We start from the raw sequence: 25312 nt of genomic DNA on the forward strand, positions 1-25312 counted from the left end.
CACACACACACAAAACAAACGGGCACAAGGGCCGAACAAAACAGTAAACAAACACAAACGGGACGAAACGGACAAACAAGTACCGTGCTGAACGAATAGCAATTGTTATTTTTAGCTTCTGTCTCCTCTCTATCTCCCTGTACCTCCTCTCTGTACACCCAATCCCGACTGAGTGACAATGCGCATCTTTTATGCAGTTGTACTGAGACTCGATTGCTAATCAATCATTCAATTAGAATCTCGGTACAACTGCACATGGATTAATTACGTGTCCTTCCCCGTGCTCACATAGTATTGCATTTTAATCAGCACGTGAAGTGATGTGCAACCCTCGTGGCTAAATACAAATATGCATTTTATCACACGTGTTACACAGACCCATTTATATCCCGTGTACCAATGACTATACACCAACATTTAACACACTACATGCAACATATAAACAAACAATATGCACAAGGCGGGGTCACACTGACACACTGTCATACAGTAAGAGAAATAAGTCGCCAAAGTAAGGTAAAAAATGTCCTTCTACTTCTTTTTCTCTCAACACATTTTTTTGCAGACCCCAGGCACTTTTATCCATGCATATAATATGTATATTAATGACAATGAAATTGTCAACATGGGAATATACTAGGGAACGCATTTATATTAAATGATTTATTTCAATAATAATAAAAAAAAAAGGTCTGGCACACGTGGGATTTGAAACTATAACCTTCAGTTTGCAAATATGTTGTGTTACTGTCAGTGCTACATGATTAGTTGAGACCAGCAGTATTTTGAAAGATGTAGTCAGCCAGCTGAGAATTCTCGGAACACATATTTTGGAGATTTTTCAAGTAATCATTCATCTTCATCGTCATCATCATTCTGAGATTGTGATCTTGACCTCTGAAAAAATTTGGTTTCCTGTCAGTGTAACGCTCATTGTGGTCCCTATTGGCACAAGGAAGTACAGTTCCTCTTGATACTGGTTGATGAAAGTAACGCTATTTGTGGTCCCCACTGGACAAAAAGGAACTTAACTGTTTCTGAGAATTAGCTATGCTGAAGGATAGCCTATATATTTGGTAAAAGTAAAACATTAATAAATATTGAAATAAATGAATACCTAAATCAATACATAGACATTTATTTCTTTCTTTATCTATCTTGATATTTATTTATTTTTCACTATCATATAAACACTGCCATTTAATACTGTATGAAACAAAAACAACAAAGTTTTTGTTCAGTTGTATATTAGTAAGGATTTTTGTATGTAAAGGTCGTCATGCTTTCAAATATTTTTACTTTCAAATTAAAAAATATATTGTAATGACCCAGGCAATAGCTTTGTTGCAGGACTTGTTGTCTGTTCAGTTTGTCTCATTTGTCTTTTATATGTTACATATATTGTAAGGGGAACGAGTCACGCCGTTACTTAACATTGGAAGAGGGAGTGAGTGAATGAGTGGGGAGAGGTGTGTTGTTGTTTTCGGGGGTTGCAGAGCATAGATGTGACTGATTGATGAGCCAGACAGCGGCGGGAAACGACGGGAGGTTATATAAGGAGGTGCATGAGCCTGGGGACTGGAGACAGTCCAGCGCTGAACTTCAATGAGAAACTGTGGGTGCGATTGAGTGAGCCTGTGAGCTGTGACCGGAGGGAATATGCAGTGAAAGACTAAAACGGAGGGATATTATTTTGGTGCTGTGAATTCCGGCCCCTGACAGGAATTCTCTGTAGTTTCAAATAAAACAAACATTTTGAAAATTTCATTTCCATGAGTACTATTTCCTAAACATGAAAACGTTACAATATACTAAATGAACGGATCAAGCTTATTATGATAGTTTGCAAAATCATATGAAAGCTTTCAATACAATCGGAATAGTACATAATCATTATTTACAAAATCTTGTCTTGTTACTGTAACTTTACTGCTATACTATTTGCAAATGTTGTGAAATGGAAGTACAAACTTTGTGGTGTGAAAGCTAGGGCGTCTGCATTGCAAGCTGCAATGGAAGCATGTCTTGGGTTCGATTCCAACACAGGGTTTATATTGCAAACTTAAAAACAAAAATAATTTTTATTTATGTGTAACAAACACATTTTTAATATGAAACAAATGTAGTTGATATGAATGACATTGTCATTGAACATTATACTGAGCATCAAAAGAAACTTCACATATTTGAGCATCAACAGAAACGTATAACTTATATCTGAGCATCAAAAGAAATGTATCACTTATATTTGGATAAAATTCACTAGATGTGATCGAAAAATGACAAACTCTGTTTTAGAGCAAGTGCAGTGACTTTTTATTGTGCTGATTAACAACTGACATCACGAAGATGCTGCAAAATGATCTGTCGCTCTTGGGCAGGTGACTCTTGGTCTCCCAGTTCGTGGCCTGTCATTGACAGAGTGTGTCTGGTTCTACCGTGTAGCCAGGTTTGAAATTGCTGGCTGTGAGCACCCAAGACCGCGAGCCACAGTACAGTCCAGCCTCCAACATGCCCATTGCACGAAGGCGCTGCTCTCTTGACAGACGTGGCATATTGTTTTTTTTTCTGTGATTTTCTTTATTGCTTTTATTCAAGCTTGCAATTCAACAGCTGAAATCACTCCATATCCAGTGTCCAATCAACTGTCTCACTAATTAGGTGATTAAGTGCATATGCTTCAGTCATAGTCATTCAAGCGTGTCACGGTCAAGGATGAATGATCGAGTGATTAAAAAGAAACCAAAAACATTTAGCCAATGTCCTATATGTTATATACCTTATTTCTTTCGAAAAATAAATGTGTTATAATAGAGAAGTTTCTTTTGATGCTCGTTATATATATATATAAAAAAAGGCAGAATTTGAACCCTAACTAGTCATACTGTCTCTCCAACTACATAACCACTACAGTACACAGATTCACATCTTAACCATTTCAACAGACTAGGCTGCTTGTGTTTTTCATGCACAATAAAAGCAGATCAAGCTTGCATGAAAAACACAAGCCAAATTAGTAGAAACAATTGGAGCAACCTTGACCCCCACCGCTTTTACAGTTGTGCCTATTTGCTTGGTGCTGGCCAAGGTTGCCCAAATGGTTTCTTGAAAGTTGGCTTGTGTTTTTGATATCTCCACTTTAAATGGCTGGGCACTTTTGATAACTTGGTGTTTTTTCACATTTTCAATGTGTTTTTGTTTTTGTTCAAATTTGTTCCAGAATGTTCCCCTTTGAGACATCATTGTCATATGTACATAAAACTAAGCTGACACTTATACACCATAGGCTCATTCATTGGTATTGCTTTGTGTTTAAGGTTTTTAAAGGCTTGGTACCACCCTGTTTCAAGAGTTCAAACACATATGGCAGAATTATCTTTTGCATATCAACTCCCAAAGATGTGGAACTGTTTCCATCATACTTTGAAGATGGAATTTGATAATCTTTCTTTCTCTATTTTTAAAAATCGTATCTGGGAGTTGCTTAGAACCTCCTGCCAATGCTTCTCCTTCAGTCCACATTAACAAATAGATATGTCTTATCTATTCTATTCTTTGATCTCTGTTTGCTGCTGATTTAATTTGAACCGCACATGTTTTTATTGTGTTGTTTGTACTTTGATTGTTTCCCCCTTGTAAAGGAGGCCTCAGTCTCAATGGGTAAATCACCTGGTTAAATAAATAAATAAATAAATACATACAAAACAAAAGGGGATACCAGAGAAGAATCCGGATTAATACACTCTGAATGATGATACTAAATACTCAATCATCTAGTGTACAACAGTACTAAAAAGAAACTTACAAATGCATTGACGACATTTTCAACACAATATATTTGCATCATATTTTACTTTAGTAAAATATATAAATAAATAGAATGTACGTAAATTCACTGAGAACCCAGTGGTTTACATTGTCCACAGTCATAAGTGAATGTGTCTGTTTTGTTAAAGACAAAGATTTAATAGGGACAACTCACCTGTTTGTTTAATCATCCTTGTAAGGCCTGGTGAAACAAAAGGAGAACATTCATCACAATGCATTTCTTTAAATATATGTGTGCTCATGGAGATGTCATGCTTATTTAATTCATGTAGGGTCCAAACTGTCTTATTTCAGTGTTAAGGAATCTCTGTCACACCCCCTGTGCCTAAGGCCTTAATTACAAAGCATAACCGTTTCACACTGTTAAAATGTATAAAACAACTGACATCCAATTGCCTGAGACTGAAGCTTTTATTTTAGGAACCGCTTGCCTCAATTAAATTAATCAAAAAAATAGATTTTTATCCCATCAATTTATTCCACAGACTTTGAATGTAGCTCAAGGTAATATACAGACGTGCTCAAATTTGTTGGTACCCCTCCACAAAAAACGAAGAATGCACAATTTTCTCTGAAATAACTTTGAAACTGACAAAAGTAATTGGCATCCACCATTGTTTATTCCATATTTAATAGAAATCAGACTTTGCTTTTGATTTTTTATTCAACATAATATTGTAAATAAAAAAACAAATGAAAATGGCATGGACAAAAATGATGGGACCGCTAACCTAATATTTTGTTGCACAACCTTTAGAGGCAATCACTGCAATCAAACGTTTTCTGTAGCTCTCAATGAGACTTCTGCACCTGTTAACAGGTAGTTTGGCTCACTCTTCCTGAGCAAACTGCTCCAGCTGTCTCAGGTTTGATGGGTGCCTTCTCCAGACTGCAAGTTTCAGCTCTTTCCATAGATGTTCGATAGGATTCAGATCAGGACTCATAGAAGGCCACTTCAGAATAGTCCAATGTTTTGTTCTTATCCATTCTTGGATGCTTTTAGCTGTGTGTTTTGGGTCATTATCCTGTTGGAGGACCCATGACCTGCGACTGAGACAGAGCTTTCTGACACTGGGCAGTACGTTTCGCTCCAGAATGCCTTGATAGTCTTGAGATTTCATTGTGCCCTGCACAGATTCAAGGCACCCTGTGCCAGGCGCAGCAAAGCAGCCCCAAAACATAACCGAGCTTCCTCCATGTTTCACTGTAGGTATGGTGTTCTTTTCTTTGAAAGCTTCATTTTTTCGTCTGTGAACATAGAGCTGATGTGACTTGCCAAAAAGCTCCAGTTTTGACTCATCTGTCCAAAGGACATTCTCCCAGAAGGATTGTGGCTTGTCAATATGCATTTTAGCAAATTCCAGTCTGGCTTTTTTATGTTTTTCTTTCAAAAGTGGAGTCCTCCTGGGTCTTCTTCCATGGAGCCCACTTTCACTCAAAAAGCGACGGATGGTGCGATCAGAAACTGACGTACCTTCACCTTGGAGTTCAGCTTGTATCTCTTTGGCAGTTATCCTTGGTTCTTTTTCTACCATTTGCACTATCCTTCTGTTCACTCTGGGGTCGATTTTCCTCTTGTGGCCGCGCCCAGGGAGGTTGGCTACAGTTCCATGGACCTTAAACTTCTTAATAATATTTGCAACTGTTGTCACAGGAACATCAAGCTGCTTGGAGATGGTCTTGTAGCCTTTACCTTTACCATGCTTGTCTATTATTTTCTTTCTGATCTCCTCAGACAACTCTCTCCTTTACTTTCTCTGGTCCATGTTCAGTGTGGTGCACACAATGATACCAAACAGCACAGTGACTACTTTTCTCCATTTAAATAGGCTGAATGACTGATTACAAGATTGGAGACATGTGTGATACTAATTAAAGAAACTAATTAGTTTGAAATATCACTATAATCCAATTATTTATTATCTTTTCTAAGGGGTACCAACATATGTGTCCAGGCCATTTTAGAATATCTTGTAGAATAAGCAATAATTCATCTCTTTTCACAGCTTCTTTGCTTTATTCTATGACATACCAAAGGCATGCAAGTATACATGATAAAATAGCTTTTAATTTAATCACTTTTCAGGAGGAATGAAGCATTATTTCAATGAGCTGTAAGGGTACCAACAAATTTGAGCATGTCTGTACTTTTTCCAGTTTTGATCTCCGATACTGAGCTATTGAAGGCTATATTTTGGAAACCTGGTCATTATTGCTAAATATTGCTAAAAGTTAAACTTTTCACTGTGTTGCTAAAGATTTCCAAAAGATTTTCACTGCTCCCATTATCATTGTTTAGTGGAACTTTTGCTTGTTGCAAATCATTTTCTTACCATTTTCACTTATTGCTACCCTGCCCATCAAATCTCAGTATCTCTGCTAAAGGTCTAACCTGGCTGCAGATCAGTTATGGGTGGTATGGCATTTCCTGACTTTTGTTGCTTCAGGCTTAAACCATAACTATTGTATAATGAATTTCCTGACTTTTATAAACGTAGTAATACTAGCATTTGTTATGTAAGCAATATCCCATGACACACTGTGACAAAGATCGAATGAGTCTTAGTGTTAGATCTCCCTCTCGACCTGTGAGAGCACGGTATACGAGGAACAGAGTACCCTTAATGAAATGGCACGACAATTTATTCCGTAGGGTAGATGGAAGTCGGTCAGTTCGGAAGGGGGCGGAGCCATGGCACCCGAGCTCAGTGACCCAGACGGTAAGCGGCGTGGCATCCGAGGACTGGAGGAGCGGATGTGCTCGTTAACCTCGGGGTCATGGGCGAGGGTATAAATAGGGGGCATGGCTTGAGTGATCTGTTCCTTTGCATATGGTTAAATTATATGACCAAGAAGGAGCCCGTTTGTGAAATCGACCGTGAGTGTTTTGTGTCTGTGTCCTAACACTGTGTGTCTTGTGTGTTGTTGTCTCACTAAAGATTACTGAGCACGATCCGGAGCTGCAGCCGCAGGCCAGCGAAAACCCGGACTTCACCACTCACCTTTTCACTACTGGAACTGTCTTTTGTTTTGCACCTTTTAGCACTTGAATCACGCACTGTCTTTGTGTTTGTGTTTAGTGTGGGTGTCGGAACGGGACTTTGGGGTTGCGGGTCAAACCCGTAGGATTATAACGAGAAGTGATACACGCCGCTGTATCACTTCCAGCATTATTATTATTTACAGGTTTTGCCTTGAGGCTCTGGACATTTATTAATTTAAATAAACACCCTTGCACCTGTACCAACGTTTGTCTGTGTGATTATTCTGCACTGCACTCACCTGCACGTCATTACCACTTTGCCACACACACCTGGGTGCATTGTAAGGCACCAGGCCCCTAGGCTGAGTGCCTTCAACCACCTACTGCGTTAAGATATGTCTTAGGCTGGAGATGCACAATCAATGTTTTAAGCATTTTCTTCTGGTCAACTCATATTGACAATAAAGATTGACCGTGTTTCACTAATTGACTTGAGTTGTCAACAAATTTTCAATTGGCAATCGAGTTGCTAGAATTTTTCAATGTGACTGTGTGTGTTCAGCCAGTGATACTGCATTTTCTAATCTCCTGATTTCAGTCTCAATTTTGCTAAATAGGAAGTATGGTGTGGCAGGGCGAAAGCCCTAAATGTAGTGTGTGGGTGTGTGTGTGGTGTATATATATATATATATATATATATATATATATTGTGACAGGGTGGCTGTGTGTGGCCGTTTATTTAAATACAACAAAAATAAAATAAAAAAGTTTAAACACAAAACACTTGCTCACAGAACAAAAATAAAAGGTTTAAACAAAACAAAATCACGAACACAAAATAATACAGGTCAGGCTGGGCAGTCGCTGTCACTGTTCTTGTATACTTTAATTTTAAATAAGTTTGGTTTCTCTCTCGCTCCTCTCGCTCTCTCCGCTCTCGCTCCTAACACACCCACCACGAGCTGGAGAGCTGCAGGCTTATTATACCGTGGCCAAGGGGTTTATCTAGCTAGCAATTATTCTATTACCCCTCGACCACAATCTGCACGATTTTTTTTTAATTACTGTGGATGGGGCTACCCATCCACGCTACTAAACAAATACAATAACAAAACAAAACACATGGCTACGCCGTAAATACATTTTTAAATAAATACAAAAACACACGGCGCCTCGCCGTCATATAAATACAAATAAATCATAAAACAAACAAATACAGTGCATTTATTGTTTAAACAGAAAGTTAGTCACTGAACCGCGTAATAGAGCAAAGCACTAAAACTGTGGCAGGTTTTTTTTTTTTTTTAAACATTCTGATGGCTCATTGGACAGAAAAACGCTTACTTGTCTACTGTTAAAGTGAGTTCCAGTATCACACAGCATGATTTATAAAAGGGGCGAAATAAGTACTAGGTCGCAAAGTGATTTCTAAAAGCTGATTTGGGTCACTAAGTATATGGCTTTCAAGGGGTTTAGATTAAATGAGTCGTGTATTCACTTGTTGACGCTTTTAAAATATAAATCAAGTGACGCGGTTACATTAATCAGGCTTTAAAAATCATTTTGCGACCTAGTTTTTATTTTGCCCCTTTTGAAAATCATGCTGACAGTACATCTCGTCTGCTGCGTGCTGAACATGCCTTCACTTCTCAAAATAGACCAGCAGCTCTTCTGCTACAGACAACAACAATACAACAACAAATTAAACCCACCAGTTTCGAAAGAAATTCAGGATCGCTGCAATCCCACAAATCAAAAGAGGCTGCGTTGCAGCTTTTTTTTTTGCGTGTACTATGTAAAGACTAACAATTTTTCTTGTTAGTTTACCGTTTTTGGATATGATGACAGGTTTTTTTTATGTTCTCTTTACAATGAACAGTTAATTTCCTAGAACTGCTTACTGTAGCTACATATTTATAATTTTACTTTAAAAAAAATCAGTCCACAATCACATTTAAAAATAGATATCCTATTTATTCTGTTTTCTGATCTCTGTATGCTGCTGATCAAGCTTGAACCGCTCGTTTTATTGTGTTGGTTGTATTTGTAATTTCTAAATTATTGCACATGGTTGAAGGCTATATTTGCATCCTGAGCCATTCGAAAAAAAAGGCATAATACCACAGTAGTGAAGTCAAAAAGTGATAATTCCTCTAGAGGAAAATATACTTGAACTTTGACCCATTCGACTCCTCGAGACCATCACTTTCAATTCAAATACAAAATGTCTCGTTTTCAATCACTCAACAACACCCACAGTACAGAAATGTTCATTAATGTTTAAAAAACCCAACTGTACTGCTGAACCTCGTCTTCTTTAATATTAGCGTCTCATTCCTGACACTATCCTGCTACAGACAAGTGGGCGCATGATGAAACTTTGCAACTGATCCATTTTTATGTCATGATGTTTATGAGATGTGCAGAATATAAAGACAGCAATACAAAAGACAAATATAAGGAATTTGAAAATATTTTGGGAAATCACCAGCAGAGGTAAAGGACTAACTTCCAAAAACTTTTAGTTATTGCCAGACGCTCAGCAACAGAAATCAAATGATCAGACTCATTCGAGTCAATACATCTTCAAATGTCGACAAGGGCATACGTAAAAAAACATGTGAATCCTGCAGGATCCTTCAAAGGCATTTCCTGCATCAAAGCATGATGTGCTCCATGCCTGTTTCTGCGGCAAAGCCACTCTCTGTCCCCTGTCTGTTTTTCTCGACATCTGTAGAATACTTTAATAACTTGTGTCCTACTGAGTGTGTATTGAATGGGACACCATGCTTTATATTATACATCCGGGTACTGTTGCCACTCGGTGTTTGTTATACTGATGGCTGGAGTGATGGCGTCTAATGGATTCCTGTTATGCTAATAAATACAAACTTGTTTAAGTGAACTAGACTGTCTTATCACTCATTACTCGACATGGTGACACCAAGGAATAAGCAGAAAACCAAAGGTAAAAAAAAAAAACGGCCGCGAGTAGGCTAACTGCATACTACATAATTATAACCTGCTATCAGAAAATAAAGCAGAAATAAACAATGGCAGACAGATATCACAGACCGGACCCTCTTATCTTAGATGGTAATGTTGCTGAAAATTGGCAGGTTTTCGAACAGGAATAGGACATTTTCATAGCGGCGGCACACAGTGATAAACCTGTCAGAACGCAAGCATACATACTTCTCAACCTTGCAGGCCCAGAGGCTATTGAACTGGAACATTCATTTGCTTATGCTTCAGCTGTACTACCTGAAAATGGCACAGCCATTATCACACCTTCTAAATCCAGGGAAGATCCGATATGTCTCAAAAACAAATTTTGTGAACTCTGCAATCCACAAACAAATAGAGACATAAAGAGAACATAAATTTAACACACGCCATCAAAAACAAGGAGAAAAAATGTAAGCATACGTGAGTGACTTGAGAAATAAAGCAAAAAGCTGCAACTTCAGCATTCTGCAAGAAGAACTAATCAGAGATAAACTTGTGGTATCATCAGTGATAGTGTCAGAAAAATACTGCTATGTGGAAATGATCTCACTCTAGCAAAAGCAATAAGTGTGTGTCAAATAAATGAACTTACTGAACAACACTCCAAAACACTGGCAACTCCAAAGCACACATCAACCAATGTTGATAGCATACGGCATAAAGATACAAGAAATACGTGACAGGAAACAAGGCCAAAGCCACAGCAAGAGCAGTACACACCAAAATCCATTGTAAACTGCAACAATTGTGGAGGCAACCACCCGGCAAAACAGGACAGATGCCTAGCATATGGACAGCAGTGCCACAAAAATGCTGCAAATCTTCGCAGTACACATAGAAACATACAAAATGCCAAAGATCTGTCAACCAGCTGGAACCAGAGCATAGCTCAAGCAACAGTGAGGACTCTCTATGTTAATGGACTTATAGCAATACACAACACCAGAAACACTAGAATCAAACAAGAACAAAGATCAAAATGAAATCTACTGTCAAGATGAAAGTGGACACTGGCGCAAAATGCAATGTGATGTCAATGGACACATACCTATGTGTAAAAAACACAGAGAATCTGGACACAGCGAAGATCACAAAACTTATTGCATATGGAGGCAATGTGATCCACACTGCAGGCTCAGCTTTCCTTGAGTGTCACACTGCAGGACGATTGTACACCTTGCTGTTTCATGTAGTCAAGAGAAATGTGGTAGACCACTACTTGGTCTACCAGATTGTCTTTGCATGGACTTGATAACTATAAAACAAAGAAATCCACCTGATAGATATCAACCAAGATTCCAGTCTGTCTCAGATCATATTTTCAGATGATCAATCAATCAATAGTTATTTTATATAGAGCCTTTCATAGTGGACCACAATCACAAAGCGCTTTACAAGATGCAGTAACAACAAGAAAATCCATAATACTTTAAATAAAGAGAAATGCATAATACAAGATATACAGTATTAAAAAAGGCATAATACATTAAATACAGTGGAAAGTGCATAATACATGATAGTAGTATAATACATGAAATAGTTGCAGCAACTAATAGCAGATATCAAGCTTAAAGAGCATGGAAAGCAAGAGAGATCAGGTGGGTCTTGAGAGTTGATTTAAAGTGAGTGACGGAGGGAGCATCACGCACAAAAGCTGGGAGTTCCAGAGAGTCGGAGCCATGAAGCTAAACAAGCGTTCTCCAAGTGTGGTGCACTTTTGCTTGGATATAACAAGCAGACCAGAGTCGGAGGACCTCAGCCTGCAGAAAGGGACATAGTGGGTCAGCAGGTTGAGGAGGTACTCAGAACCTGTATGATGAAGGGCAGTGTAGGTGAGCAGGAGAGTTTTGAAAATAATCCTGAACTTTACAGGTAGCCAGTGCAGCTGGGCAAGACAGGGGCTGATGTGATCACGTTTTTTACATCTGGTAAGGATCCTGGCAGTGGCATTCTGGACTAGATGCAGTCAGTTTATGGTGCGTGCCAGGAGACCACCATATAGAGAGTTCAGTAGTCGAGTCGAGAGACAAATGCATGGCAAAGTATCTCCGCATCTGGGAAGGAAAGGTAGGGACGGACGGATGATCCTCAAGAGTTCTGGAACAATGTTCTATGGACAGATGAGTCAAAAGTGAAACTTTTTGGCCGACATGGGCCCCGTTATGTCTGGCGAAAACCAAACACTGCATTCCACAGTAAGAACCTCATACCAACGTCCAGGCATGGTGGTGGTAGTGTCATGGTTTGGGGATGCTTTGCTGCATCAAGACCTGGACGTCTTGCCATAATTGAAGGAACCATGAATTCTGCTCTGTATCAGAGAATTCTACAAGAGAATGTCAGGCCATCCGTCCGTGAGCTGAAGCTGAAGCGCAGCTGGGTCATGCAGCAAGACAATGATCCGAAACACACAAGCAAGTCTACATCAGAATGGTTGAAGAACAAGAAATTTAAAGTTTTGGAATGGCCTAGTCAAAGTCCAGACCTAAACCCCATTGAGATGTTGTGGCAGGACCTGAAACAAGCAGTTCATGCTCGAAAACCCACAAATGTCACTGAGTTGAAGCAGTTCTGCATGGAGGAGTGGGCCAAAATTTCTCCACCGCGCTGTGAGAGACTAATCAATAACTACAGGAAGCGTTTGGTTGCAGTTATTGCTGCTAAAGGTGGCGTAACCAGTTATTGAGTCTAAGGGGGCGATTACTTTTTCACACGGGGGCATTGGGTGTTGCATAACTTTCTTTAATAAATAAATTAAATATGTATAACATTTTTGTGTTATTTGTTCACTCAGAGTCCCTTTTATCTAATATTAGGTTTTGGTTGAAGATCTGATAACATTCAGTGTCAAAAATATGCAAAAATGCAGAAAATCAGACGGGGCAAATACTTTTTCACGGCACTGTATATTTAGATTCTTAAGCTGAGTTTTAGTTCCTACCAGAAAGAGTTCAGATTTGCTAGTGTTCAGCTGAAGAAAACTGGCAGACCGTGTGGCAGATTCTGTGTGAGACCGTCACGCAAAATCCCGGTGGCAATGCAGAACAAAGTAAAAGCTGAACTGGACAGAATGACACTTTTAGGAGTGATCACACCCATCTCAGAGCCGACAGAATGGGTCTCATCAATGGAAAGGCTCTGATGACATACACAATTGCATAGATCCACAGGACCTCAATAAAGCACTAAAGTGTCCACACCACACCATGCGTACCGTTGAGAAAGTTGCACCACAAATGCCAAATGCAACAGTTTTCTCTGTACTGGATGCAAAGAGCTCTTTCTGGCAAATAACTCTGGACAACGTGTCTTCATTGCGTCTTCATTGCCCACCAGTTCTCAAGTACTACAACGTTGAAAAACCTACCACTTTAACTGGAGATGCATCCCAGTATAGTCTTGGTGCAGCATGCCTTCAAGAAGGTAAACCAATTGCCTATGCCTCCTGCACACTCACACAAACTGAGACCCGTTACGCTTAAATCGAAAAGAAACTTCTAGCAGTTGTCTTTGCCTGTTTCAAATTTTACGACTACATCTATGGAAAGCCAGTGACCATTGAAACCGATCACCAACCACTGGTTACAATCAAGAGCAAACCACTTCACACTGCACCAGCACGTTTACAACGCATGATGCTCAAACTGCAGAAATTCTATATACATCTAATCTACAAGAAAGGAAAAGAACTCTGCCTTGCTGATACACTGTCACGTGCTCTGGGAAAAAGTACTTTGCAGCACAGTGATGAGCAAGACGAATTTGAAGTCATGACAGTTACACACATCTCTTCTACAAGACTCAAGGAACTGTGTGAACACACAGATGCAGACACGACACTCCAGAAGCTGTCGGACACAATCATGCGTGGATGGCCCAGCCGTGAACAAAGCGTACTCCCTCAAATAAGCTCTTACTTTCCATACAGAGAAGATCTCACAATTGACAACGGAACTGTCATGAAAGGTCTTAGAACAATTGTACCCAAATCACTGCAAACAGAATACATCTGAATGCTACACAGAGGACATCCCGGTACAGAAGCAACAAAACGCAGAGCTCGAGACATTGTCTTCTGGCCAACAATAGGTAAGGACATTGATAGAACAACATCAACTTGCAGTGTGTGCAACAGCTCAATCACACCAACAGAAATTACCATTGAAATTACACCCAGTGCCAGATGTGCCTTGGTCCACAGTGGCGACAGACATCTTCGAATGGAACATCATCACTACCTTGTGCTAGTTGACTCATACTCAGGATGGTTCGAGATAGATGCACTCCGTTTCTGACATGTTTTAAGCCGACAGGTATCACATAAAGCAGAAAGTAACCTGTTCAAAATGTGTTACTTGTATGATGACATTTCCTGCCTTCCCTGTGCAGTTTTTCAGTACCAATCAATGATACATTTTTCAGTACCAATCAATGATAATGAGAAAGCGTCTCCAGGCAACCTGAAAACTTCTCTGTGCATTTTACATAGGTTAATGCTTTTGCTTATATTAAGGAGTTAATATTTTTACACCTTCATCCATGTCTCAGCCTATACTAAATGAACTCTCGCCAAGATCAGCAAAGAATTTAGCCTTCGTAAAATGTGTTGTTAATTTAGATTGTCAGAATACGCTTTCTCATGATCATTGATTGGTCCCGAAAAATGGAATAGGCAGGATATTTCATCATGCAATTAACATTTTTCTAGACAGGTTCCTTTTCGTTTTAAGTGATGCCCGTCAGCTTACAGCATGCTAAAGGGGGCATGCTATTCAGAGAAACTTAAAGGGTTTGCCCACGTGGATTACTATTTACCAGACTTAATAACTACTTCAGAAGGAAATTCCTGTTTCTGCAATCAGGGCAGCTTCTAAACAAAACTCAGAAAAGCTGATTAGTGGCTATTTAACACATTTCATCACCTTTAATAGTAATATTATTATTATTTATTTCTTAGCAGACACCCTTATCCAGGGCGACTTACAATTGTTACAAGCTATTACATTATTTTTACACTACCCATTTATACAGTTGGCTTTTTACTGGAGCAATCTAGGTAAAGTACCTTGCTCAAGGGTACAGCAGCAGTGTCCCCCACCTGGGACTGAACCCACTACCCTCCGGTCAAGAGTCCAGCGCCCTAACCACTACTCCACACAGTAATAGTTTAATAATAGAAAGTGGCTGAAAAAATTCCTAGTATCTATTAATCACAGCACACTAGTGATCCAAGCAGAAACTGCAATAGAAAAAAATATACAGAACAAATACAGTGTCATATTAAATGGTAAGAAATGTAATATTTTGAAAATAATATATTCTATGAAGTAACCATTTAATAAATAGAAATATTGAGATATGTAATGTTTTCATACGGGCAGGGCCTAGTTTGCAGATTGGACACTGGAGGATAGCATAGAGAAAAAGATGGAAAGTGGAAATCAAAGAGAGAAGATGCAGTTTCTTAAGCAGAAAAGGGACTAGATTTGCAGCAGTAATCAGCAATAAAATAGAATCTCGGACTTTGATATTATTGAATTGCTACTGTTTAACGTAATACTATACTTGTGTAGAAATGAAATTACAAACACAATAAGATCTTTTATTCACAAAAAAAGTTTTTGACAGTAAAAGATTCCACTCTGAATATCACCATGAGTCTCTGCATTCACTTTCAAAATGATATTAGATCAAACATTGCCAAAGTGAAAATAAAAACCCTAGAGCTTCCCTGTAGCTTGGAAATTGGAAGTAATTCACAATGTTTCCACACTGTCCCAATTTAAGGACTTAAAAATCTGGTCACCTTAAGTTTTAGTCACGTCAAGAAAGTATTAGCCACCTCAGGAATGAGGCTAGAAATGAGCTGCAGGAGGTTGGCCGCAGAGAGACAATATCCCCCGGCGACTTCACACAAAGCGTTGTGTGGCAGAAACTATGTTTTCATTTTAAATCTGTTTTTATTTGACTGAAGTTTTTTCTACTCATATTTCAAGAATTTCCTATATGGTTGTATCGGATGGGATGGGGAATTTTATTAAATGCGTTTTGACCGAGATATAATGGTTGAAATTAAGTGTTTAACATAAAAACAAAGTTGAAAGCATAAATCGGTCCGCTATAATGTTTTACTAAAGGAAGTGGGTTTATAGCGAGAGTATTTCATTTAAAATTGCTATTAAGTTGTAATTAACAGTTTAAAAGACATAAGAGGATTGTGTTTAAATTGTATTGTGGACGGGAGTTTCCAGGAGGCAGCTCACAATTGGCTGAGCGCCGCCCGGGTGTGGAGGGTTTAGGTCGGCCAGGGTGTCCTCAGCTCACCGCGCACCAGCGACCCCTGTAGACTGGCCGGGCGCCTGCAAGCAGTGGACGTCAGTGGACGGCTGACGGCATATGTTTCGGAGGATGCATGAGTCCGTCTTCGTCTCTCCCGAGATCTCTCCTGGTATTTTATTTCCTGGCATCTCATTGGCTAGTACTCTTGACAGGGGGGTACATTAACTTTCAATAGATGACCAGGAAATAAAAAGTTTCAGCACAAGTGCCTTTTCACCTCGACAGATATCCTTGAAGCACCTAGTCATCAAGTTTTAAACCACAAAACTTGTTTCTATCTTGTTTCTATCTTTTTTTCAAAGCAGCTGCCCATTGTCTAAGTGCAATAAGACCCTCCAGGTTGAGCGGTATTGGGAAATACTGGACCGCCCAAGGGCTATGAGGCCTTATTGCTTACTTATTTCATTTTATGTATACAGCCAGTCTGTGTTTCTGTGGCTGTCTTCAAAGATGACGGAGGAGCAGGCGGCAGTGAGACTGACTGTGTAACCCCCTTTTATCTTTGAATACTATTCATATTGGAAGACTGTGTTGAAATAATTAAAAAGATTATGTCACAAAGTGTTTATGTTCCAAGGGAGATCACTCTACCCCCTACCACATGACGTGTGTTGTGCTGAGACAACATCACACCTTGGGTGGTTGGGCACGAGGCCACAGGCCAAGTGCGTCCAACACCCAAAAAGTGATGTTATCCCAGCACAACACACAATCTGGAGTGCATTATTCCTATTATACAATGGCTAACAAAAATGAACCGCCTCTGAACCGTAACATTGATATACTGTCAAATGCAGTGTTCAACTCTACCAACAATGTGTTCACGGCATACATAAAAAAAAATAAAAAACCTGAGAAGTCCTGTTGTTATTAACTCACTTTAAACAGAAATACTCACTTTAATCTATTAGGATGTCATAGTTAATACTTTACTACAGTTGTAAATGGAAAACAGGAACTATTTTATGAGGCGGAATGTTATTTCCACATTTGTCTGATTAAAATCACTTTTAAACATATGAAATTAGTCTTATTTGCTATTTTTGTTACCACTGAAAATATGTATGTGTGCATATTATGCATAGCAATACAATACATTCATTGGGAAAACTTTTTTCTTAAGAAGCACAAAATATAGACTCTTCATGCCAGACTTCAAGTACAACTGAAACATGGATAATAGATACTGTAAGGTAAAGCGTGAGGCTTCAAGCAAGGCACCAAGTCAATTCATTCATCAATGAATGTTTAATTGAGGCGTTCAAAATCAAAGCCTTGGAAATCAATAACTGATTCATTGTTGGTCTGTAACAAAAAGTAATACAACTGTAAATGAAGAAAGGGGAATAATGCTTATGACCAAGTTATTTCAATTCTATTATTTAAATAACGTTCACAATTATTGTTTGCCTCCATTGGGGGTGGGGGCTGGAAATGTTGACATGGGGGTTATATCGAGTCCTTATATAGAACTGTAATTACCTATTTATGAGAGTTTGTCATCTGCCTTGTAATCCTTTGTTTTTTGTTTTTAAGCATTATGGTTTGAATAAGTTTTTTCCAGCTGATATTTATCATACTGTCAATCCGACGGGCTTGTGACTGACAAGTTCAAAGGTAATGAGCTGTATACATGACCTGAAATTACCAGCAGTGAGTAAGATCTTCTACCTGCTTCAGCGTACCCATGTGACAGCAATCTTCTACATGCAGGGTTACTCCAAGCCATGTTTAACAGACAATAAACAAGCAGCATGATCTCATTTTAAATGAATCCCTACAGGCAACACAGAGGGAGCGGGGAGAAAGGCACGCTTTACATTAGGCTTATAGGCTTTACAGTTGCTGTTCTTATTATTAATCTTATTAACAAAGAATATCTGGAAATACATTCTTTATTTCTTTTTGTTTATCCATTAAGTAAGGTACAAAAATGATAAATTGAATATATACCAATTCAGGGCTCAGAGGTTTTTTTATCTCAATTAAAATATTTCAAATTCAACGGCTATACTGTCGATGTGATTAATAATATATGACAACAAATGTGTATATATATATATATATATATATATATATATATATATATATATATATATATATATATATATACATATATATACATATATATACATATATATATATATATATATATATATACATATACTGTATATATATTATTTAATAGATTACAAGAATTGCGATAAAAAGTGTTGATGGCTACTAGTCACACAAATACATTTGAAATACTTAATTATGTACTTCTGGTTTGTAAGAAGTATTAGAAAAACATGGTATGAACACCATGTCGGTTAACTTGGTTTTAAAAGTGATTGACATTCAGAGAGAAAAACAAGCAGTTGACTTGACATTTTGGAAAATGAATGTATCAAAAGATCAAAGGGTGGCATCATAGAAATGTTTTAAGAAAGGAATATACCCAGGTGCCATGAGAACGTCCCCTCACAGCTCTGCAAGAGAACCTCCTGGCCTGAACTGCGCTGCCATTCAGTCATGGGCCTCTCAAACCTAAGCTGCTGCCAATTGTGCCTAAATCAGCCAAATTGTGAGGTAGGTTAGTGATGTGGACTAACGCTTACTGGGAAGAACTCAGATCTCTTTTCAGATTCATACCCAAGGCTCCAGAAGCATAAGACTCTTGTGAATAGTCCTCTGTGTCCCCTTAGCTCGGTAATAAAAAATATTCAGAACTCTATAAACATTTTATTAGTTGCTGACTAATGACATCTGGAAAACAATTACTCCACACCAGTCAAAATCTTTTCGTCCTTAGATAAAAGGAAGTTACAGAAAGCAGGACGTTTATGTAGAAACTTTGTCTCATCCTTTACCAAAAAAGCAGACAAATCGTTAATACAAATCAGTTATAAATGAGTTGCTATTTAACAAAAAAAAAAAAAAAAACATTAAACACAGAGGAATGACACTGGCTGGTGGAGACAGCAGACAATTTGTAGCAAGTACCTGGGAATGGCTTTCCCCTGCTGATGTAGCGTGCACGGGGGAAGGCAGCAGTAGGACTGATAGGTGACGTAATCACACACAGAGACATAAGCCCGATATACGCTCCTTGCAAAGGAGCCGGCTCTTTTGTACAGCGGTATCGGCGCTATGCTTCAGTGCGAGAGGACCCGGGTTCGCGCCCGCCCTCCGCCTGTGTGTGGATTTCCTCGCTCTGTGTGATGCGCCTGCCTGCGGGAACCGAATACGCTACATTGGTGTCAGAAGTGGACGCAGGTACCCCAGCACGCACTCGTCGGACTGTAGCCTGGTTAGCAAGTCCGGGGCGGACTTGAGGCTGGCAGGGGAGAGTGTAGCGTGCACGGGGGAAGGCAGCAGTAGGACTGATAGGTGACGTAATCACACACAGAGACATAAGCCCGATATACGCTCCTTGCAAAGGAGCCGGCTCTTTTGTACAGCGGTATCGGCGCTATGCTTCAGTGCGAGAGGACTCGGGTTCGCGCCCGCCCTCCGCCTGTGTGTGGATTTCCTCGCTCTGTGTGATGCGCCTGCCTGCGGGAACCGAGAACGCTACATTGACATGAATAGAGCATGTAAACAGAAATATAAAAATGATCATGAATCTCTTATATAGTGCAGTGACACATAGAGATAGCAATGATACTGTAAATAAAATGTTCTTAAAAAAAGAAGAAACCTAAAAACAAAACCTGAAACCTCACACAAAACAAACAGCAAGCAGAAAAGGCCAGGACCACAGGACAATAATGAAAATGACGACAACTCAAAACCAGCAAAGTTCAAGCAACCAGAGACCACCAAACAGCAATAGCACTACACACTACACAACCACTAGTTACAAATGAACCAGAATCAGAAACTTTGAATGAGCTATAAATTACAATGCCTGACCTGTGCACATTACCACAGCCATCAAAAGTACAACCACGGGATTCAGTTACAAACTAACTCATTCTCTTTATATTTTTAAACATATTTAATTTTCCATGTTTGACTTTTTCCTTACCTACCTGACCTTCCATAACTACAACTATGCCTAATACGTGCAAACTCAGCATATGATTTTTTTCCTGTGCATTCATGTAAAACCTTGTATGAACATGGCAAGCGACAGAGATTCCATTTAAACCTAAAGGAGCTGGCTCGTGGTATGAGAATGCTACAGGCTGGTGTATCCCAATGTCAAGCTGTAGTTGAGTCTGTGTGATATTAGTATATAATCAGTTGGCTATTGTGCAACCATACATTGCTTGGCCACTTTATTACGACATGTACCTAGAATCACAATGTAGCACAAACGCCACAAGATTCTTGGAGGTGTCTCAAGGGATGTTAATCCATTCAGCCATTAACATTTCACATAATTATAGAGAGGTAGACAGAGGATCGTGATGACTAATGCGTCATTCAAGTTCATCCCAAATATGCTCGATTTGGCCTTGGAAGATGCTTGAAGTCTCTGTCATGCCCCTCAAACCATGTACGCACAATTTTGGCAAGTTACAAGTGCAGCATTTTTGGGTGGATTTGATCTGCAACAGTGCTCGTTCAGCCTTCCAGAGAAATCAAGAGACTCAGAGTATACCAGGAGAACACCAGGACCATGCCAAATCAAGAGACCCAGAGTATACCAGGAGAACACCAGGACCATGCCAAATCAAGAGACCCAGAGTATACCAGGAGAACACCAGGACCATGCCAAATCAAGAGACCCAGAGTATACCAGGAGAACACCAGGACCATGCCAAATCAAGAGACCCAGAGTATATCAGGAGAACAACAGGGCAATGCAAAATCAAGAGACCCAGAGTATACCAGGAGAACACCAGGGCAATGCCAAATACACATTGGGTAGACAGGTCCTGATAAAGCGGCCAGGCTTTGAATAGAAACTATACAGTATGTGCACACACAAACACACACAGGAAGTACAATAAATAGATTTTGATTGGAATCTTGATGTTTTCCCAAACAATGTTAACCCTTTCAGTCCTGAATTGTTTTTGTTGAGCTGAAGAATGTGAAATTAAGTTATATAATTAAAAAAGGAACTCCTTTATTGAGTATACATGAGAACAGGACAAAACAATATTTTGTACATATATTTTGGTAAATGGGACTCAACAGTACTTTAAGAACTTTAAACGGAGCTAAGATCAGGAGGGAGGTCCCATCAGAACTGAAAGGGTTAAACATGTCCTTAAAATCCCTTCTGGTGAAGATCTGGCACAGAAACTGTTTTCCCTGCAGCGCCCAGACAGGGAAGTCAAGGCATTAAACTAATCAACCATAACAATAATAACTTGATTTCCTTCAACTGTTCCAAATTCCTATAATCACATTAGTCTTAAAACAAAAGAAGCATGGAACCTGATCTCAATCCATTTATAACATTTTTTGGTATTCATCAGTGCCAGAGAAAAAATAAAATAAACTAAACTTGAATCTCCTATTGAAAAACGTTTATAGTTGACACTTACAGTAACGATCTGAGAACACGTGTAAATGTATCCCATGTCTCTATCATCAAGACTGGTGTAATAAATACAATAATAATAATAAAAAAAACCTTTGGTAAAATGTTCCTTTTCTTTTTTTACTGTGCTCTTCCATTTCATACATTTATGTATTATATTTACGAGTGGTTCTTATTACTCAAATACTATCTTTGGAAGTTTTTGTGATAAGCCTGTGTTAAGGTGCTTCCACCTGAGTTCAGGATATACTCCTTAGTTCTAATAGTCTGCCTTACATGTACATGTATGTATCACTGGCTAGATCACCTAAGCAGTCTTTTTACAAGAGCCAAAGCCATCTAGTGATCGGCCACTATGGAGCAAGTTTCCTTGTGTTTGTTTTTCACTGCTGTGCACTAGATGATGCTAGTGCTCAGTAATAAAAAATACCTTTGTTGATCTCCTCAGCATTACATATGTCTATGGCAGGCAACTGGAACTGAAGAATAGCTCCTGAACTCATAGTCAAAGCACCTGAAGGATAGCTCCAGAACTCACAGTCAAAGCACCTGAAGGATAGCTCCAGAACTCATAGTCAAAGCACCTGGAATCGCTCCTGAACTCACAGTCAAAGCACCTGGAATCGCTCCAGAACTCATAGTCAAAGCACCTGGAATCGCTCCTGAACTCACAGTCAAAGCACCTGGAATCGCTCCAGAACTCATAGTCAAAGCACCTGGAATCGCTCCTGAACTCACAGTCAAAGCACCTGGAATCGCTCCAGAACTCATAGTCAAAGCACCTGAAGGATAGCTCCTGAACTCCTGAAGTCAAAGCATCGTATCACAGAACAAACAATGCAGTATCTGAGTAAGAACCACACAGGATCAAAAAAGCAATCAGATCAAATCTAAGCTGAAGATTTGCTGTAGCCTGTGTAGTACATAGTACGGTAATATTTTTCTCCATAATCCAGATTGTTTTGATATTTGCATTCACACATCCTCAGCTGCGAATGAAATCGAAAACATGTCACAATTCTCTCTTGGGGGTGTGCCAGGAGTAACACGGTCGTCTGAGAATTTCTTTTGCATAACCAGATCAAGGCTCACTCCTGCAACAAATGAACAGCTGTCATGGGAAGAGAAAACCAGTGGCGTTGTAACAATCAGGATTATGTTGAAAAGAATGTCACCACACAGTACAGCAACTGGAAAGTGTGCGTTTATTTGAAGCACTATCATTTTGTATCCCTTTAAAGGTAAACAAATACTTTTGCTGTGTAAATAACATAAGAACATGTCTCCTACGAGATGAGGTCATTGAAAGCTGGCCTAGTTCCTTGTAGATGATTGATCCTGAAACTGTCTAGTCGGCTCTTAAGGATACCAATGACTCAGCAGCAACAACATGGCTTGGTAACCCATCGCCTTTTTTGTTCTTGGCTAAAAAGGTTTATTTTACTGGTATTAGTATAGTTGATCTTTGCAGGACTTGCATTGTCCTTTTTGTAGTGTGAGAACCAAAATTAAACATATTATTTAAAGTGCGCTCAGTGCAATAACCCCACATCCTTGATTTGTACTCTTTTGAATATATAACTAAGCACTATGGAACATTATACTGTATATATGAAGGCAATTACCTGACGATTCTTCAATATAAAAGGCAATCTCTTTCTTGTCCTCTTTCTCTTCAATGTGGTCATATGTGATTTGAGGAACAGAGAGGGCGTTTTCTGCAGGGTTCATTGTACCTGTGGAATCATTATCAGGACCAATCTTCAGTTTCCGTTTGTATTTTTTACTCTGCAAGAGGAAAGACATTTGGGACTGTAGAGCCTTTTCCTTTCAAAATTGTACAAGACATTCACTTTTTTTTGTTTGTTTTTTTTCTTTTGTAAGCACAGGTACGAATTGTTAATCATTACAGTGAGTGCAGCTGATAAATAATTCCAGAAATCTTGCCAGTTGTGCACTTCCAGTCATTACATGTGTCTCAAATGTGCAGTTTTGAAAGAAACACGTTCCTTTAAACATGTATTTTATTTTAAAACATGTCACCTGGTACTACACTTTTTGGGGGTTATTTTCTGAGGGCATGGGAAATCTACTGACTGTACCCTATACAGACATTACGTGTTTAAATACTTTGTATTCTGTTGTTTAGGTCAACATTTACCATACTGCATTGTGCTTTACCATACGTTTACAGTATAGGCCATTAATGCTTAGAATAGGATAATAATAGAATAGGAGTGTTCTGAATGAGTATTCCAATTCCAGCATTTACATGCATGCAGAATTAAAGTATTCTGTGTATAACATGTCCAGTTAATTATTCCGAATAAGGTCCCAATCTGGCTGTCAGACTTTGAAAAAGGAGTTGGTGGTTGTAACTATATAAACAGAATATAATATTTTTTGAGCTGCTTCCCAACATCTTCATATCTTGAGTTCTATATGGAAGGAATTAATACAACACATAAAATCCACTACAGACTTGTCAAATTGTAGTGCCTGTGTCTCTCCTCACCAAGCAAGAAAAAAGAACCGGAGCCCCACCATACAAATGACAACATTGGTCAGATATACACATGCATTGTTATACGCGTACACCCTGTATATCTCAGTGAGCCATATTTCCAAAGTGCTTACTCAGGTTTTGAACTGAAAGAGTTAAAACATCTGTTCATTTTATAAAACTATAGCCAATCAGCTAAGTAATATAATGCAAGCCCTCTTCAGGTGTTTGTATCTAATTTTGTAACGTTTACATTATTTTTTTTCTCCTTCCAAAAAAAGTTGTTAAAGACTGGAGATAAAAATATGGTCCACCGTATCTCAAATATGTTTTATACTAAGCAGAGCACACCCCTATCTTTATCTGCAAGACAACCTAACATGACTTAGAGATAACACATACAATACTGTGGAGTTCTACAGTTGACACAGCTGCTGTAAAACATTAGTTGCCAGAAACAAGCAACAAATCAGTTAACCAGAAAAGCCACAGTTACTGGAATATCCAGGCAGCAGATTATCCCCCAAAACAACAAAGATTACCAGTTTCCTGAGGCTTGGGCTGTCTGGTGCCCTATTAGAAATGTAATCAGAGGGCATCACGTATATCTTCCATGTCGCTGAGCAGCCACTGGCTTTCTCTGCTGCATAGCAACGCCAGAGAGTCTGAAAGAGAAAAAGGAGAAATCACACACTTTGGCTGAGAGGGTACACATAAGCAATTTTACTATACATACTAGGGCAGTGCTGATACGTGTATTTTCCCAGTAATTCCATTTAAGAAATGTATATTTTTAGGCATCAATTAAATAGAATAAATTTGTCAATTACTCAACACAAAACAAAGTGTTCTCTGTTGTTACCAAACTAACTAGTGTTAGCCTGCAGTAGCTCTTAAAGTAAATGTTGATAGGTAAGAAAGCTGAACATTTAAATGATTATATAACTCCCTCGCATGCAAACACCCCAGTATTCTTACTGCTTTATGTTTTGTTTTGTTTTTTACCTAAAAAAAAAAATGCTATTTTCTGGTGTACCAAGAAAGGGTCACCTGAAGAATGTGTTTTTCTCAGAGAAGAGCCCACTCGGTGCAGACTAGTGTCACATGCTAGGGTGGTTATTTGGATAAGAGCATCTATGAGAGAGTAGGTGCTAATTGGTCACTGTGA

At 38.9% G+C, this 25312-nt stretch overlaps 1 protein-coding gene across 1 annotated transcript in view; it reads right to left on the reverse strand.

Moving 5' to 3' along the window:
- Positions 1-25312, reverse strand: part of kcnq1.2 (potassium voltage-gated channel, KQT-like subfamily, member 1.2) — a 475366-nt gene that overhangs the window by 343866 nt on the left and 106188 nt on the right. The window contains exons 9-11 of the mRNA XM_058985439.1: positions 24678-24809; positions 23267-23429; positions 3983-4009 (exon numbers count right to left, since the gene is read on the reverse strand). Of these exons, the coding sequence (XP_058841422.1) occupies positions 3983-4009; positions 23267-23429; positions 24678-24809 (322 nt within the window). The remainder of the gene's footprint in view (positions 1-3982; positions 4010-23266; positions 23430-24677; positions 24810-25312) is intronic.

Source organism: Acipenser ruthenus, chromosome 14 (assembly GCF_902713425.1).
Source record: "Acipenser ruthenus chromosome 14, fAciRut3.2 maternal haplotype, whole genome shotgun sequence".
Classification (NCBI taxonomy): domain Eukaryota; kingdom Metazoa; phylum Chordata; class Actinopteri; order Acipenseriformes; family Acipenseridae; genus Acipenser; species Acipenser ruthenus.